At 66.2% G+C, this 18,158-nt stretch overlaps 1 protein-coding gene across 1 annotated transcript; it reads left to right on the top strand.

Moving 5' to 3' along the window:
• The first annotated feature begins 705 nt into the window (after positions 1-705).
• ZBTB7A (zinc finger and BTB domain containing 7A) lies at positions 706-17,922 on the top strand. Its single transcript, XM_058537545.1, is given in 5 exon segments — positions 706-5,979; positions 8,640-9,362; positions 9,364-9,923; positions 13,316-13,577; positions 13,579-17,922. Coding segments are annotated over 5 exon segments (1,782 nt in total). The 5' UTR covers positions 706-5,964; the 3' UTR covers positions 13,801-17,922.
• The last annotated feature ends 236 nt before the right edge of the window (positions 17,923-18,158 follow it).

Raw genomic sequence — 18,158 nt, 5'->3', positions numbered from 1 at the left:
AGGTGGCAGGAGGCTCGGACTACAAGTCCCAGGGTGCCCCGCGCCGGCGGCCCGCCGCGGCCCGCGGGTAGGGGCGGTGCGGAGGAGGGGCGGTGAGCGGCGGGCCGGCGAGCCAATGGGCGCGTGCCGATCGCGCGGCGCGGTGCGGGGGCGGGCCCAGCCGGCCCGGGGGCGGGGCCTGGAGTCGGGCTCCCCTCGCCGGGGGCCGGTGGCGGTCCCCGGCTTCCGGCTGCGCGGCCCGCGGGCCGGCCCCCTCCCCGCCCCGGGGCCCCTCCCCGCCTGGTTGTGTAACCGTCCCAGCCCCCCTCCCCTCGGCCCCCCGCCCCGGGGGGGGTCACCCGCCCGGCGCTCCCCGGGGAGGGCGGCGGCCGGGGCGGCCGCGCGGCGCAGGCGAGCCCGGGGATGCGCGGCCTAGTGCAGGCCGGGCCCGGGCGTGGGGGAGGCGGGCGGGCGGACCCAGATCCGGGGTAATTTGCATCGCCCTCCCCCCAGCCCGGGTGGGGATTGGCCGCCGGCGGCGGGGGGTGGCGCGGGGCCAGGCTCACTGCCGCCTCCCGGCCCCTCGGAGGGAGCCAGCCCAGCCGCAGCCGCCGCCACCGCCGCCGCCGGGGCCGGGCCCCCTCGCCGCTGCCCGGGAAGGAGGTAGGAGCCCCCCGCGCGGGCGGCGCGGCGGGGGCCGGCGGGCCGGGCGGGGGCCGCGCGCTGCGGCCGGGGCGGGGGAGGGGGCCGCTTCCTGCCCCCGCCCGGGCCTGACTCAGCCCCGGGTGGGGGGACCGGCCTGGCCCCTCGGCCTGCCCGCGCGGCCGCCCGGCCCGGCCCGCGGGGAGGGGGCGCCGAGCACCCGGGGCCCCCGCCCGCGCCCCCGGAGCGCGTGACCCCGTCTCCTCTGGCCCGGACCCCCTCCTTCCCCTTGACGCCGCCACCACGTGCGAACGCTGAGCCCGGGCAGAGGAGGGGGTGAGCTGGGGGGATCCGGCCCCCTCCCTCGCGCGCCCGGCCCGGGCACCGGCCCCCTCCCCCAGCCCGGGCCTGGGAACCAGGCGGGGGCCTGGGCCGGCCCTGGGGCCGTGCACCCCCCGGGCCCAGGCCTCTGCGGGCTCCGGGAGGCGCTGGCCGGCTGGCCGGCGGCGGAGTCCGGTGGACCGCAGCGGGAGACTGCTGTCCAGCCAGGCCCGGGCACCCACTAAATGTTTGGGGAACGCAGCCAGCACTTGGCCGAGTGGCAGGGGGAGGCGGGCACCTCCTCTCCCCCCAGCCAGCCGGCGGAAGTGAGAGAGGTGTCGGTGCCCCTTCCCCGGGCGTGCCCACCTGGCTCACCCATGGGTGGCGGGCTTGCTTTGCACCCCCCCACCGCTGCCAGCTGCCTCCGGGAGCGGGCCGGCCGGAGAGGGCGTCCGGGATCCATGTCAGCACCCCCCCAGCGGGGCCAGGGCGTAACCCTCCGTGTGCCGCTCCCCCTCTGGGGGGGCCCTCCCCAGGACCAGCCGATCACTTCCTATTGGCAGAGTTGGTCTGGGGAGAGGTCGGAGGAGTCCAGCCTGGGCCCTGCTGCCGTTCCCCGGGCCGGAGGGCTCCAGGCCGGGGGCATGCTCCCCCCAGGGCCACCCCCAGAGCTCCCGGGGCCTGGCACTTCTCGGCCGGGCTCGGGGCTGTGTTTACCGCCAGCCATCGCTGTGGAGACGGGAGCCTGAGGGGGGGGGGTGGGAGCGGTGGCTGGAAGAGACAGCGAAGCCCTGGGATCCGCATGTCTGATGAAGGAAAGAGGAGCCAACGGGGACACTGAAATTTTAATTCGTGGGTCACTTTGGGGGGGGGTATTGATCATTCGGTTCTGATTGGCTGCGTGGCGGCCAGTCAGCACCCTGGCCCGAGCCGGGAGCCACGCAGCTCACAGCAGAGGCCGCGCAGGAGCAGCCACGGGTGGCTGCTGGAGGCCCTGCGCCCTTTGCTCTGTGCAGGAGACTGAGGCCTGGCTGCTCAGCCCTCGCCCGGTGGGGAAGGTCCCCGGGGCAGGAGAGAGGCCTTGTGTTTGCTTTTTTCCTTCCCTTCTTTTCCTGGGGGCCCTCTGACCCGGAGCTGGCCGGGCTGGTGGCAGTGTCCGTTGCCACATGAGGAAACGGAGGCCCATCTCGAGTGTGGGAGCTTAGAGGAAGCCTCAGAGCGGCTGTGGGCTGGCAGGGGAGACTGAGGCCAGGGGGAAGCAGAGAGCAGCCCAAGGTCACCCAGCAGAGCTGGGGCAGGCCCTGGAGGTCCTGCCACGTCCAAAGTCCTCCCTGTGTCACAGTGAGGGGCGCCTGCCCACCTGTCTGCCAGGGGGCCCAGAGGTTGATAGCAGGACCTGACAGCCCAGAGCAGCCTGCCCGGGCCTTAGGAAGCCCTTTGCCCAAAGAGGACAGAGAGGCTCAGAGAGGGCCAGCAAGGCGCCCACGGTCACACAGCGTGAGCCCCGTCCTCCCGCCTCCCAGCGTCCCGTGGCCGGCACTGTTACAGTGCGCAAGGCCCTTTCCCGCCCCCTCTGAGCCACAGTCCTGCACCTTGGCATCTTGGCCCCTGTTGATGGGCAGGGCTGTGGGCTTTACCACCCATTATTCCCAAGCAGCCTGAGGTCACCTCTCAAGAGCCAAGACTCAGGGCCAGCCCCTCCGAAGCAGGGCCGCCCCAGGAGGGTGTCCGCTGGGTTGGGAATGCCGACCCGTTGCTCTGTGGCCTTGGCCGAGCCCCTCAGCCTCTGGGAGCGCACGTGTCCCCCTCTGTAGAATGGGGTGTCGGGGGGTCCCCCCGGATGGTGCGTGCGGGTCTCCCTGTGTTGTGTCCTCCCCTCCCTCGTGGAGGAAGCGCCCAGGTCCCGCCGGCATGCGTCTCGCGGCCTGAGACACTGGGCACCCCCACCTGTCACCTTGCGCTCCAGGCCCTGCAGCGATGGTAAACCGCCCTGCAACAGCCCTGGGCGGCAGGGACCAGAGGAACAGGCTTGGGTGGGGGCCGGCGCGCTCCAATCCCAGCCCGGCCCTCGCCTCCACCTGAGGTCCGCCCAGGAGGTCACGTCCCCGCTGCCGGCCTCGGTGTTGCCGACAGTACAGTGGGGACATTACTTTCAGCCAAAAGCGTCACCCGAGGATTTACTCGGATTCCTCAGGGATGTTTGTTGAGCGACTGCTGTGCGGGGTGGGGGCCTGGGGGGCTCCTCCTGCATCCCTGTCCTGATGACCAAGGGATCAGGCCCCTGCCCTGAGTTCGCAGATGTGGCTGGACTCCAGCCCCCCAGGGTGGGGAGATGTAGGCCCCTGCTGGTCCCTGGGGGCAGTGTGGTGGAGGGAGGAAGGAGTCAGATGGCCTGGGTTCAAACCCCCCTCTGCTGTGTGACCCTGGGCACGTCGCTTCGCCTCTCTGAGCCTCAGCGTCCTGACTGTAAAGTGGGGCAGTGGGTACAGACGCTGCCTTCCCAGAGCTGTGGGGATGGACGTTGAGATGCTCAAGACCAGGCCCCCAGGCTGAGGAGCAGCCCCGGCCCCCCGGGCCCGAGTCCCGAATTTGGCGCACCGGAGGGCGGAAGGTGCCCTGCGGAGGATCTGGCGCCCGTGAGGAGCGGGGCCAGATGACCGGCCCCTCCATCTGTCCCCCCAGCAGGCTGTGGACGGCCACTGGGTGGAAGCGTCCCCACCCACGCCTTTCTGGTCTGACTGGAAAACAAGGCCGGGTCCCACGTCCTATCAGGATGTGTGACGGGAGGGGACGGGTCTGTGGGCACGGGCCCCAGGGGGCTGTTGGCCCCTTTGTCTGAGGCTCCCAGGCTCAGCCCTCCACCTGCTCGGGCTGGGAGTGGGGGTGGCACAGGTGCCTCCAGGTGACAGGCAGGCCTCGGGGGAGGGCGAGAGGTCTGGAGGTAGAAGGGAGGAGCCGTCTCCTAGAGGTCACCTGGGTCTCCCCTGGGCATCTCGGATAAGCAGGTGCAGCCTGAGCGAGGGCGGGGTACCCGGTGACAGGATTCTGCGAAGCCTGGCTTTGCTTACTCCCGGTGACGGGAAGCTCATTCCTTCCACCTCACCGGGAATGGCTCTGTCTTCCCAGAGCTTCCTCTTGGAGCCCGCTGTCGGTGTCGGGGTGGACTTCCTGACCCAGGACAACACTCAGAGCGTGGGAACAGGGTGGGCCTCGGCCCCGCCCGCGAGTCCAGGGTCAGATGGGGTCCCTATGACCTCCTCATCCCCTGCATCTGCCCCACACGCACACTTCCCACCGGGCCCGCGGCCTTCCTGCCTCTGGCCCTTTAAGGCCCGGGCAGGAAGCCCCTCCCCATTTAGGGCAATAAATGGACACAGAAAATGGCCGAGGGCCTGTTTGCTGGTGTCTGGCCCGGAGGGAGGCCTGTGAGGGCGAGGACGGGCGGGCAGGGGGCGGGCCGGCAGCTGGCAGCCGGCAGCCGCCCTGGGCCGTGGGTGCCCCCCGCCCCCCGATCGGGACGCTGCATTCCTGTCCCATGAAACCCGGGGCCGGGGACCGGGCCAGGCAGGGATTGGCACCAGGTCAGGGCGGGGTAACCAGTCAGGACCAACCTTGCAACACAGGCCGCCAGGCTGGGAGGGGGCAGGGGCGGCCGGGCGAGGGCCTGGCAGCTGCACCTGGGCGCTCCACTTGCTGTGTGACCTTGGGCCGGCCGCCCACCCTCTCTGGGCCTGGTTTTCCCCTCCAGACGACGGCTGCGCTCCCCCGGCTTCCTCCCGGGCCCCCCGCACGCTTCCTCGGCACATAGTAGGTGGGAGGGGGGCTGGATTCCTGGAATTCTGCTCAGAGGTGAAGTTCGAGACCCCCCATCCACCAGCCGGGGCGGTGACCAGCCTTTGGGGACAGGTGCTGGCACACAGTAGGTCCTTAGGCAAAGATTGGTAAGTGGATGAGAGTGGGCCCCTGGGCCTAGCGCAGCCCCAGCCTGTTGCCGCTCCCATGACCCCTGAGGAAACTGAGGCCCAGAGAGGTGCTGCGTCTTGCCCGAGGTCACACAGCCTGGAAGTAGAAGAGCCAGGGTTTGGGCCCGGGCTGCCGTGCGCGGCGCACAGTAGGTGTTAGAGTCCCTTCTTGGGTCTGGTCTGTGGGTGGGGGTGGAGGGGCCTGAACCCCGCGTTAAGCTGCTCCCCACCCCCGGACACTCCTCCAGGAAGGCGGCGGGTGGCAATTACCCCCCCACCCCGGCGGGCCGCCCCTCTCCCTCCTACAGAGTGTGGGTGGGAGTAGAAGGCCCCAGCCCTCACCTTGCCCCTGACCTTGGGAAGCCTCCTGGTGACTCGGCCTCCTCCTCCTCTGGGTCCCCTCTCTCGGGTGCCCACTGCCAGGCCTTTGCCTCTGCTGTTCCCCGTGCTCGGGACACCCTTCCCACGGTCCTGGGGTCCTTCCTGGGTGACACGTGCTGCTCCCTGACCTCACCTCGGGTCCCCAGCCATTGAGGGCCGGCAGCTCAGGCCTGCCCAGGTCAGAGAGTCCGAGTCCCGACCTGGCCGCAGGTCTGCTGTGTGACCTTGCCCGGGTCTCGTCCCCTCTCTGCGCCTCTCCCCAGGCTTTACCGTGGGGAGGATGAAACAAAGGTGCCCAGGCAGTTCCTGAAAGTTCCGGGGCACAGAGGAGGCCCTGGGGAGGGCCGAAAACAGGCCTGGGTCCTGGGAAAGAAGCAGCAGTAAGTGACCCTAGGTTAGATCGGAGGTGGGACCGGCATGAACCGGGTGTGCCGCTCGCCGGGTGGGCAGGGCAGGGCGTGGGCTCTCCCCAGTGCATAGCTCTCTGGTCCTTGGTTCATCTGGCCATGTGCTGCGTCCCTACTGTGCGCTGCCCGGGGGAGGCCTGGGAGCAGCCCGGAGGGACAAGGGCGCCCCTGCTCCGGCCCAGGAGGAGCCTGCCGAGGCTTGCCCCTCGGCCGCCGAGTCAGCACCCCAGCGCCCCGGAAATCCACGGCAGGAGCGTGGGGGCGGAGCTGTGATGAAAGACGCCAGGGTGGGTGTGGGCTGCGCCCAGGGGACCCTGGCCGTTGAGGGTGGGGACCTGGCCGGTGGGGGGCGGGGCTTCCTGGAGGAGAGAAGTTTCGTTGGATCCTCATGACCCAGGAAGCCGCCACGTGTGGCATCAGGTGCCAGCGGGCCTTGTAGGTGGGAGTAGATGGGAGGAGATGCCATGCGCACAGTGGGTGTGCAGGAAATGGGTGCTTCCCACTGCCGGGACCCCTTCTGAGCCACCAAGGGGGCTTGGCCGTCCTCCTCTCCCATCGCAGAGGGAGGGCCCTGAGAGGCCCGGGTGGGGGCAGTGGCCCCAGGTGTGGCAGGCAGGTGGCATGTGTTCCTGGAGAGAGAGTGGGTCAGGTGTCTGCAGAGCCAGTTCAGTTTGCAGGGCGAGGGAAGAGGTGGGGGGTTGGGGGACGGGGGCCAGCCTCTGGCCTCCGTCAGCTACCGGATCCCAGGCCTTGCTGGGTGCCCTCAGCCAGACGGTAGCCGTCTCTGGGCCTTAATTTTGTCATCTGTAAAGTGGGGGAGCATGCTACTCTCGGGGGGGGTTTTCTCGGCTGGCGCCTCCCCACGCCCGGCCCTTTTTGGAGAAGAGTCTCCAATGGTTATCTGGGGAAACAGAGGCCCCCGCAGGGCGAGGACAGGCACATGGGCCCCAGGCCCACGGGCTGCCCCACACCGCAGGCCTTTGCACGTGGCCCTGCTCCCCCAGTCACTGGAGTGCCAGACCCAGGGCTTGGTGCGGTGCCCCAGGCCGCGTTCAAGGCCCGAGCTTGCTCCTTCCCGGCCTGGTGGCTCCCGGCAAATAGGGCTGTGCCAGCCCCTGGCCCGGTGGGCTCAGTGCCGGTGGGAAGGGGGGTGGCATGGTGATGGGGAGGGCTGAGTCTCTTGGACTATTTCAAGTCCCCACCTAGAGGCCCCCGAGACGCCTCGAGGCCCGAGGGGACCCCGGGGCACCTGGGGGGACGACGGCAAGCAGGGCCAGGGTGGCCATCTTGAGGCCTCGGTGGCCCGGCTCAGAGGGGGCGCGAGGAGGGGCTGAGGCTGGGCTGATCCGGAGCCCATCTGCCCACTCGCTCCCGGGGCCCCGGCCAGACGGCAGATGGTGCCAGGGGGTGGGGGCGCCTCCAGTGGGGTCGCCCCCCCACCCCATCCTGCGCCAGCAGCCACATCTGAGCCCCCCCCACCTCGGGCGGGCCGAGCAGGGGAGCGAGCAGCTGGGGCGGTCGAGGGAAGGAGGGCGGGCCCGAGAGAGGCGGCCCGGGGAGCGTTGTGCCCGCCGAGTGGGGCACAGAGGCCTCTGTGTCAGCCCCGCGGCCTGGACCCCGTGCCTGGGGCGGCCCTGGGTCCAGCCGGACCGACCCCGATCCCTGGCCGGGCCGGCCGCCTGCGTCCCACTCGAGGGGCTGCCGGAGGTCCCGGGCTCCTTAGGCGGTCTCTCCCTGGAGATGTCGGGGGCTCTGGCCTGAGAGCCGGCCGAGCGGACGGGCCCGGAGGAAGGAGCGTTGTGCTGGGTGCTTGGGGCAGCAGGGGCTCCCCAGAGAGGGTGTCGGGGCGGAGACAGGAGCCAGAGGTTGCACAAGCGCCCGAGTGGGTGGATGAGTCACGGCCCCAGGGCAGGCGGAAAAAGGGAGGGGGAGAGGGGCGGGACAGAGAGACAGACAGACAGAGTCCCAGCACTGCACGGCTCTTCCAAAGGCCCATTTGACAGATGGGGAGACTGAGGCCCAGAGAGTGGCAGGGGCTTGTTCTGGGCTGAACAGCACAGGCAGGGTGGCCGAGAGTCAGAGGGGCTGGACAGGCAGGATGTGGACAGGAGGCCCCCGGCCCCCCGCTCCTCCGTGGGGGGCTTGGCCCAGGCGGGCTGGGAGAAGGCACGTCCGGCGGTGGCCCGGTTTTCCCCCTTACTCACTGTGAGGGCCCAGCCACATCCTGGGGGCTCCGAGGGGCAGGAAGGGGTTTATCCTGCAGTGTCGCCACCCCACCAGGCCACGCCCATGGCCCCAGTGACCCCGGCCCGGTCCCCGGGGCTGGGCCTCGCCCCTTCCTGCTGACTCAGAGCCCCCCAGGAGACCAGGCCTCACCAGGAGGCAGAAGTGAGGGTCGGAGAGGCCGAGGGGCCAGGCGGGGACAGACGGCCAGGCTGGCTCGACATTGGCTCTGCTGGGGTCAGCCACCCCGGGTTTGAATTCGGGCTCATGGCCTCCCCTCCCTGCGCCCCCTCTGCTCGCTCTGTGGGGGGGTCAGGCATCACAGCGCATAGTGGGTGCCTTATGAGGGGCACCACCGTGGCCTCCTAAAGAGGTATGGGCAGAAGCCTGCGCTCAGATTCTTCAGGAAACAACTCATGTCAGAGCATATGTTGAGCACCTACTGTGTGCTCCCGCCCCACCTCACATCCCCCCTGGGGCGGGCGCTCCTGGGGCCCTCCAGTGCAGGGGAGGGTGCCTGAGGTCGTCTCTCGAGCACCCGGTGTGGGTCTTAACAGCATCACCTCATGTAGATAATGCAGACCTGGACATCGCCGCCCCGATGCTCAGCTGGGGAAACTGAGGCTGGGCGGGGGGCAGAGTGGGGCGCTGCTTTCAGAGTGTTTCGAAACGCTCCGGTGGGCCGCCCAACCCTCACACCTGCCCTTCCTCCCCGGCCCTGCAGGTCTCGGCGCGGAAGATGGCCGGCGGCGTGGACGGCCCCATCGGGATCCCGTTCCCCGACCACAGCAGCGACATCCTGAGTGGCCTCAACGAGCAGCGGACGCAGGGCCTGCTGTGTGACGTGGTGATCCTGGTGGAGGGCCGCGAGTTCCCCACGCACCGCTCGGTGCTGGCGGCCTGCAGTCAGTACTTCAAGAAGCTCTTCACGTCGGGGGCCGTGGTGGACCAGCAGAACGTGTACGAGATCGACTTCGTGAGTGCCGAGGCCCTCACGGCGCTCATGGACTTCGCCTACACGGCCACGCTCACCGTCAGCACGGCCAACGTGGGCGACATCCTCAGCGCCGCCCGCCTGCTGGAGATCCCCGCCGTGAGCCACGTGTGCGCCGACCTGCTGGACCGGCAGATCCTGGCGGCCGACGCGGGCGCCGACGCCGGGCAGCTGGACCTCGTAGACCAAATCGATCAGCGCAACCTCCTCCGGGCCAAGGAGTACCTCGAGTTCTTCCAGAGCAACCCCATGAACAGTCTGCCCCCCGCGGCTGCTGCCGCCGCCGCCTCCTTCCCGTGGTCCGCCTTCGGGGCCTCTGATGATGACCTGGAGGCCACCAAGGAGGCCGTGGCTGCTGCCGTGGCCGCCGTCGCCGCTGGCGACTGCAACGGCTTGGACTTCTACGGGCCAGGCCCCCCGACAGAGCGGCCCCCGGCCGGGGACGGGGACGAGGGGTGACAGCAACCCGGGGCTGTGGCCGGAGCGGGACGAGGACGCCCCCACCGGTGGCCTCTTCCCGCCGCCCGGGGCCCCGCCAGCCACGGCCACGCAGAACGGCCACTACAGCCGGGGCGGGGAGGAGGAGGCGGCCTCGCTGTCGGAGGCGGCCCCCGAGCCGGGTGACTCCCCGGGCTTCCTGTCGGGCGCGGCGGAGGGCGAGGACGGGGACGGGGCCGACGCCGACGGACTGGCGGCCAGCACGCTGTTGCAGCAAATGATGTCGTCGGTGGGCCGGGCAGGGGCGGCAGCGGCGGGCGACAGCGACGAGGAGTCGCGGGCAGACGACAAGGGGGTCGTGGACTACTACCTGAAGTACTTCAGTGGCGCCCACGACGGCGACGTCTACCCGGCCTGGTCGCAGAAGGTAGAGAAGAAGATCCGGGCCAAGGCCTTCCAGAAGTGCCCCATCTGCGAGAAGGTCATCCAGGGCGCCGGCAAGCTGCCGCGGCACATCCGGACCCACACAGGCGAGAAGCCCTACGAGTGCAGCATCTGCAAGGTCCGATTCACCAGGTGAGCCGGCACCGCCGCGGCAGGGGGCGGGGGGCGGCAGGGGCCGCCTGGGCCCTTGGTACAAACCGCGGCCACACACAGAGCCCCCCTTCCTCCACGCACGCGCACACACACACCTGTCTCTGAGTGCAGCTTCACGCCGCCTGCCCTGGAATGGTGCCTTCTCCTTTTGGGGTACCCCCCCATGTGCCTGTTGAGAGCGGCCGGTGGGTGAGGGGAGTGCAGGCCCCACCAGAGGACCCCCTAGAATATAAGGCTTGCCTGGCGGTGCAGAACCGCGGGAGGCTGGGAAGAAGGGCGCTGGAGTCGCTCGTCTTCTTTTCCCAGAGGTGGTTCTTCTTTTCGGCGGGGCTGGAGGGGAGTTTTGCCCCGGGAGCAGGTGACAGCCTCGTGGGGAGCGGAGGGCTCTGCTGGTGGTGTCCCCTGAAGTCTCCCGTGAGCCCAGGGAGCTTGCTCCATTCAGCCTGCATTTATGGAGTGCCTGCTGGGTGCCAGGCCCCGTTCTAGGTGCCAGGGACGCAGAAGTGGAGACGGGCCAAAATCCCCTTGGGGGCGACAGCATGTGCGGAGAGAACCACAGAACTGATAACGCTAGTTGGTGGAAAGTGCTAGAGAGAAAGAAAGGGCAGAGAATGGGCGGGGCGGGGGGGAGCGGCCGTGGGCGCTGCTTTCAACAGAGAGCAAGCCCTGAGGGAGGTGAGGGAGGAAGCCTTGGAAAGGCAGTGCAAAGGCCCTGAGGCCAGCTCAGCCCCGGGATCGCAGAGCAGTGGAGGAAAAGCACGAAGTCACTGGGCTTGGTCCCTGGACAGGAAGAGTTTGAGGCCAGGCTGGGGGGAATTTGTGATTCCATCTTAAGAGTCCAGAGGTGGCTGGCGGGGCCTTGTGGGCCAGCCTGGTGGGGGCGGGGGGCTGGCGTGCAGGGGCCTGGCCAAGCCCGGTGACTCAGCATCGCCCCTAACCCCCGCCTGCCCTGGGGTTCCCCCAGCCACGCCCACCCAGGCTGAAGAAAGAGGCCATTGTCCCAGCTTCCCGGCCCCGCCCCACGGGGACAGGATCTGGGGGCCGACCCCCAGCCCCCTCCCCAGCAGGCCAGGAGAGGCGGGTGTGGCCCGGACTTCGGGGCCCAGGAGTGCCAGGCGAGGGGCAAAGGGCGCCGGCTGGAGGCGGGCAGTCTGGTTGGCAGCCTGCCCCCCCACTTTGGTGAGACTGGGGTGCCGGAAGCCTTGGGGGCCCCCTCTTCCTCCAGACCGGGGTCCTGAGATGGCTGGGGGCCCGCCCTCCGGGGTCTCTGGGTGGAGGCCCAGTGAGCCTGGGTCTGGAGGGGTGACCGGGCCAAGCAGAGGCCCGGGGCCCCCCAGCCCTCTAACCACGGGCCTGTGGCTCAGTTACGTTCTGGCCTGGAATTCTGGCCGCCCCACCCACAACCCGGGGCTGAGCCCGTTCGCCAGGCGGGGAAACTGAGCTGTAGAAAGGGGCACTAGGCCCACCTCTGCCCGCCGCGTGCCCACCTGGCTCCTCTCTGCCCCCCGCCCAGGGCCTCAGCCCCCACCCCTCCCTCCAGGCTGGGGAGCCAGGGGCCCCTCTGAGTCACACTAGAGAGTTGAGTAAGCAGGGCCTGTGGTGGCCGGGCTATAATTACCCGGGCCGGGGCTCGGGGTGACGAAACTGGGGTGGCCTCCACCCCCACCCCACCTGGTCGCAGCCCCTGCCCCGCTGTGCAGCTCAGGGCAGGTCACTTCCCCTCTCTGAGCCTCCGAGCCTCAGCCGGGGAAACCTCTGCCCAGCGCTAGAACTGTCGGAGTCCCTGCTGTCCCCTCCGTGACCCAGCCCCGCGCCGGCCTCCGGGCAGGGCCTCTGGGAGGCCATGTCAGCGGGCTTTCAGGGAGGTGAGGGGAGGGGAGCTCTGGCAGTTTTGTCCCCTCCCTGGTGACAGACCCAGTTAGTCCAGGAAGCAACGAGTCCATTGTGGCCCGAGTTCTCTTGGCTCACGGAGGGGGAGCAAAGCCAGAACGCAGGCAAGGGTCGGGTTGCACAGGGCCAGGCTTTGACCCTCAGGGCAACAGGGCGCCATGGAAGGGTTACAGCAAGTAAGGATGCCAGCTCTGTGGGCGGTGCCAGAGGGAGGGACCTGGGGCTGGAAGAGCATAGGGAGAGCCCAGGGAAAGGCTTCCTGGAGGAGGAGGGGCATTCGAGGTGGGGCTTTGAAGGATGAGTAGGAGTTTGTCAGTCCTTGTCTTGAAGAAGCTCTCATTCTGGTGGGTGTGAGAAGGAAGAGAGCTAGAGTAGCTTAGACGTGGGCACAGGAGCTGCAGCAAGGAGCAGATCAGATGCTCTGGAGACCCAGGTCCCCGCCCCTGCCCTGTGGATTCCAGGCAGGAATCCACTCCCGAGAGTATGGACCAGCACAGTGATAGAAGTATCACGTGAGCCACTTCCTTGACTGTACGTTTTCTGGTGGCCACTTATTTGAAAAGTAAAAGGAACCCGGGAAAGTCATTTTAATTGTATTTCCCGTAACCCGTTAGCTCCGTTTCAACACGGAATCAACGTGCCCAGTTATAAATGAGCTGTTTTACGCTATAGCGAGGAAATGAGGTCCTTGGGATCTGGGGGGCCTTTTGCACTTCTGGCCACATTTCAAGGTCTCAGGAGCCACGTGTGAGCAGAGCAGTCGCCCCAGGGCTGACTCGGTGACCAGCTCTGTGGGCCGAGGGCCCCAGGCTGAGCTGGGTCCACTCTGTGCCCTGTGGGGCGAGATGGACAGAGGGGCCTGGAATCACACCAGTCCCTGCTGGCTCGAGGCTCACAGTCCAGTCGAGGAGACAGATGAGAAACAACGAAGCCAGAACACAAATAAGACAGATGGTGGTGGCACGAGGGATGGGGGTGGGGGACAGAAGAGCCAAAATTCAGTTGTGAAGACCTGGGAGAAAAAAAGTGCTCCAGGAGCAGGAACAGCACGTGCAAAGGCCCTGTGGTAGGCTCGCACTTAGCACATTGGGGTGCCAGCCAGGACCTCGCCGGCGGGCGGAGCAGAGAGAGGCAGAGGACTGGGGGCCCTGGGTGGGGACTCAGTTACGATGACGACCAACCAGGGACCGAGGGGTTTCCTGGGACGCAGGACGGCTGGTCACCCTCTGTGTTAGCACCCCCCTGGCATCGTCCCTTGTTCCCTGTAATAATTTCAGCACCTGGAACAGGGCCTGGTGCTCAGCAGGCGCTCAGGAATGGACACACCTGCCACTTGGCGGAACCCCGGGTGGGGGGGAGCCCGTTCCCGTCCTCCTGCTCTGGCCAAGAGGGGAGCTCAGAGAGGTCGAGTCACGGGCCCGAGGCGGCACCGCCGGGTCCAGGCCCGGCCCTGACGCGCGCGCCCGCCCGCCCGCCCGCAGGCAGGACAAGCTGAAGGTGCACATGCGGAAGCACACGGGCGAGAAGCCGTACCTGTGCCAGCAGTGCGGCGCGGCCTTCGCGCACAACTACGACCTGAAGAACCACATGCGCGTGCACACGGGGCTGCGGCCCTACCAGTGCGAGAGCTGCTGCAAGACCTTCGTGCGCTCCGACCACCTGCACCGGCACCTCAAGAAGGACGGCTGCAACGGGGTGCCCTCGCGCCGCGGCCGCAAGCCGCGCGTCCGCGCCGGGCCGCTGGGGGGCCCCGACGCCCCCGCGGGCGCCCCCCGCGCCCCCCGGCGCCCCCGCCGCGCCCGGCTCCCCCGACGGCCGGCGCGACCGGGAGAAGCACTTTAAGGACGAGGAGGAGGAGGAGGACGCGGCCAGCCCCGAGGGCGCGGGCGCGGGCGGCGCGGGGGGCGCGGGGGGCGCGGGCGACGGGGCCCCCGCCGACGGCAGCTTGGCGGCCGGACTCGCCTGAACGCCAAAGAGCAGACGGGACCTCCGAGCGGGCAGGCCCCCCGCGCCCCAGACCGCACGCCCGGGAGCCGCTCCGTGTCCAGACCCCGCATCTCGAGACGCATATTCAGACCCACACACGCGGCGCGCCGCCGAATCTAGATAGTGCTTTCTCGGGGGCCCCCCACCCCGCCCGAGGGGCTCGGGGCTCGGCGTGGGCCCGATCGGGGGGCCCCGGGTGGCTGTCCGTTTCCTCCCTCGCTGGTTTCTCCGAGTCTTCGAGACAAGACCTTAAATGATGGCTGTCCGCTGAGAGCGGACGTTAAAATGCACCCCCCCCCGTCCCCCAGCCTCCTTCCTCAGGGCACTTACTAAGTGGGGGTGTCCCCGCTTGATCCCCCCCACGGCCTCCCCGCCTCCCCTCCCCTCCCCTCCCCGCTGTGGCCTCCGTATCTCCCGGCCGCTGGGACGCCAGTCTATTTATTTCCAGGCGCAGAGAAAGGGGACAAGACGGGGGACACGGGGGCGCCCCCTCGATGGCACTTACACCCCAGCGGGGCCCCCTCGTGGGGCGCCCCCGCCACCCCCGTCTGCGTCCCCCGACCCAGGCTGCCCGGACCCCCGAGAGATGTTTGGAGATTGAAAACTTTGTCTTCCCCCCTCCCCGCCCCCTGAGCCCCCTCCCGTTTTTAAAGCACTTTTTAGATTTTTTTTTTTCCTCCTTTAAAAACAAAATTTATATATAGATATATATATATATATATTAAAAAAATATACTTTTCCTCAGAGGAGCAGGCAACAGCGTGGGGTGAACTAGCCAACAGCAGAGGGAACCCAGGGTCCCCCGGTGGCAGGGATGAGGGGAGAGTGTCCAGAAGTTCCAATGTCACAAAAGCAATAAAAACCCAGATTTTACAAAATGAAAGGAAAAACAGAAAAAAACAACAAAAAAAAAAGACCACCAACCACCAATAGAAGTCTTGGCACTTTGAAACAGAACGGGTACTACACTTTATCTTAATTCTTAATTTAAAAACGTGTTTACAAGTTGCAACCAACTTCTATGAAAAGTCGAAAAGACAAAAAAAAAATAAAAGAGCGAGCGAGAGAGAGAGAGTGAGAGAGAGAGCTAAAAGAAATTCCTGAAAGCTGATTTATTTTTGTACAAAATAATAAAAAAAAAAACCCACCGCAGACGGAGAATCCACTTCTGTTCCCTGAGGCGAGGAGGGGCCAGGAAGGCTGGGCAGGGTCTTCGGAGGTCCGGGGTGAACCGGGGGGCTCGCCTCGCAGACAGGCCTCTGGGGTTTTTGTGTTTCTGCCGTGTCCCCCCACTTCCCCCCCATCCTGTCCCTTTTTTGGTTCTGATTTGGAGATGCTTGTCGCTCACTAGCCATACCGTGGCCCCCCATGTCCGTGGAGACCCTCCTTACCGACTCCCCAGCTCAGGGATGGGCCCGAGAGAGGGCTGGCCTTCCAACCAGCCAGAGCACCCAGTCCCCCACCTGTCCCCGACCCTTGCTGTCCCCTCGCCCACCTCGGGGCTTCCCACCCTCCAACATGGTGGCCCTTCCTTGTAGCCGCCAAGGAGCCACCATCTTGGATATGCCATCCCCATCGAGGTGGGTGACGGGGGCCCCACCTCCAGGGCCTTACACCCCCCCCAGGCACCCCTCTTTTTACTCAAAGGCACTGACTGTAATCTGGGGGCTGGCACTGCCTCCCCCCAGCCCCTGGCTCCCCAAAGGCCCGGCGTTGGCCGAGCCACAGGCCACGGACAGGGGCCAGGGGCGGGGGGGACCACGATGCCGGAGGCCAGGGCACCCTCACCCGACCCCCTCTCGCATATGCAACGCCTAGCGTGGGACCCTGTAAATAGATGCTCCGCTGAGCTGAGGCCCTTCCTCGTCAGAGCCCGAGGTGGGGGTGCCCCTATCCCCCCTCCAGCCGCTGGCCCGTCTCCCCGGGACCCCCTTGCTCTGTGACAAACCCTGTCTTCTTGTCTTTTCTTTTTCTTTTTTTTTTTTTTAAAGGGAAGCTTTTTAAGAAGGCAACTTTCATTGTTGTTTCTACAGGAGACTTTTCTTTCCCTCCCGAGCCTGTCAGCCCCCAGATGTCTCAGGAGCCCCCCTCCTGAGGGAGTGGCAGGGGAGCCCAGGGCCTGGTGGCCTCGTCACACCCCAGCAGTGAGGGGTGAGCTCTTTCAGAGACCCATCTGCGGAGGCCGAGCAGAGAGCTCAAGCGCCCAGGCCAGGGACCCCACCCCCACCCCACCCTGGCTCCCAGAGAGGTTCCCTGAGGGGATGGCCCTCTCCCCCCTCCCCACACACCCCCTCGCAATAAAACCAACTGAAAAATCACAGCTGTCATCCTGGCCAGTGGGGGCGACCGGACTTGGGGGATCGAGGACTACGGCGGGGGCAAGGGCTCAACCCCGCCGAGCACACTTTAACACAAACCTCCTCGGGAATTGCACTAAACCCCTGCGCCTAGCTCTGCGCTCAGCTTCTGCCAGCCCCGCCCCCCTCCTCCGCCTTAACCCCGCTCCTGCCTCCCGCCAGCCTGTCCCGGGGGCTGCAGCGTCTGCATGGGCCCAGCGCCGGGACCCCCACTCGCCCACCCAGCCCCCCCAACTCCCTGCAATCACATACTGTATATAGACGTGGATCGATTTTATTTTTATTCTTTAAATTAAGGTCGTGATCAAGTGTTGCCAAAGATACTGCTGAATTCTCGAGTTTCAGGAAACAAACAAACAAAAAACAAATCTTTGAGGGGGAGCGTGCTGACCAGTCAGAAAGGACACAGGAGAACGTTTTTTTGTTTGGTTGTTTGGGGTTTTTTTTTTTGTGTTTTCTTTTTTTGGGGGTGTTTTTTTTTTTTAACTGCCTGGTACAAAAAAAAAAAAAGAAAAAAGAAAAACAAAGCGGAATTGTGATTTCCATCCTCTTGGTGAGGCTGTGTGGATGTGTGTGTGCGCGTGTGTGCGCGAGTGAGGCCCAGGCGGGGGCTCCGAGCTCGGGCTCTGGGGGGCCTGGCGGGATGGGGGGCCGGAGCCCCCGCCCGGAGCGGGCACCAGCCTGGGGACCCGGGAAAGAGAGATTAACACCTTCGCTGCTGCCCCCTGCCTAGCCCCCCGCCCCACCGCTGCCTTTTGAGATTGAGAGGGGAAAAAAAAAAAGGCAAAAAAAAAATAAATAAAAACGATAAAAATACAAAATTTCAAAACCAGTGAATGTAAAATGCCGGCCCAGGCCCAGCCTGGCACGGTCGTGGGCCTGTGCCCAGCGGGCTCCAGTGGGCCACACCAAAGTCGGCCCCTGGGCGGCTCGCCCAGGAGACCCCATGTGACCGCCGTCTTGTCACCCTGTTTGTCCATGGCTGTCCGCTTCCTTCCGAGGGGGGTCTTAGGGGAGGGGAGGGTCCCCCGGCCCCTTCCAGGGTCTTCCGGGGGAGACTTTGCACTACTGAGACCCTTCGGCCACAGCGGGAGGGCCGCGTGGCACGCGGTGGGACCCAGGCAGGGGCTGGGGGTCCCCCAGCACCGGGGCAGCCGGGGTTGTAGGAGGTGACACAGAGGGAGTGCTTGAAAAGCAGGAAATAAAAAAATTTAAAAACCTATAAAAAAAAGCAAAAATCCTATTTTTTGAGAAAGAAAGATATTTATATTTGCAGTTTTATTTTAACAAGTTATTTAAGCTGGGGAAGCAGCCTTCCTGGAGTTGGGGGGGGGTTGGCTGGTGCAGGACGGGTCAGGGGCCTGGGGGCTCAGGCACCCAGGAGCCACAACCTCAGAGTTTTAAGACTAGCTAGCACTAAATACACAGATTTACATGGGGGGGGGCGGGGGGCAGGGCCAGGAGACAAGGGGGGCTGGGGGGACCCCCATCCCGCGGCCAGAGGTCTCGAGGCCCAGGTTCCCCCCTGCCCCACCCAGGCCCAGACACGAGGTGCCTTGGACTTTGGGGGCCAGGCCTGGCGACTGGGGGGCTGGGGGCACAGCACAGAGCAGACATTCCAGAGACTGTACCTGAGAGTCTTTATAAAGTGTGGGAGATTTAAAAAACAAAATCAGTTGATAAAAATGCACTTTTTGGGGGTGGGGGGAGAAGCTTTAAAAGTAATTAAAAAAAAAACAAAAAGACAAAAGATGATGAAAAAACAGACAAAAAAAGTCATTTTTCTTGTACATAAAAAAAAAAAACCACTAAACGCAGCCTGTTACGACCGCTGCTGCCTCATTTGCCTGATTTTGATGTTGTGTTTTGTTGGTGGGGGGAGGCTGGGGAACGGGATTGGAGGGTTGGGGGGGGCCCTTCCCTGCGGGTTGGGCTCCGGGGGTGGGGTGGGTGTCCCCAGCAGTGCCAGGCCTGGGGACCC

This window comes from Diceros bicornis, unplaced genomic scaffold, assembly GCF_020826845.1.
Source record: "Diceros bicornis minor isolate mBicDic1 unplaced genomic scaffold, mDicBic1.mat.cur scaffold_67_ctg1, whole genome shotgun sequence".
Taxonomy (NCBI): domain Eukaryota; kingdom Metazoa; phylum Chordata; class Mammalia; order Perissodactyla; family Rhinocerotidae; genus Diceros; species Diceros bicornis.
The sequence above is the reverse complement of the archived record's forward strand: the minus strand, read 5'-3'. Positions and strand labels throughout refer to the sequence as shown.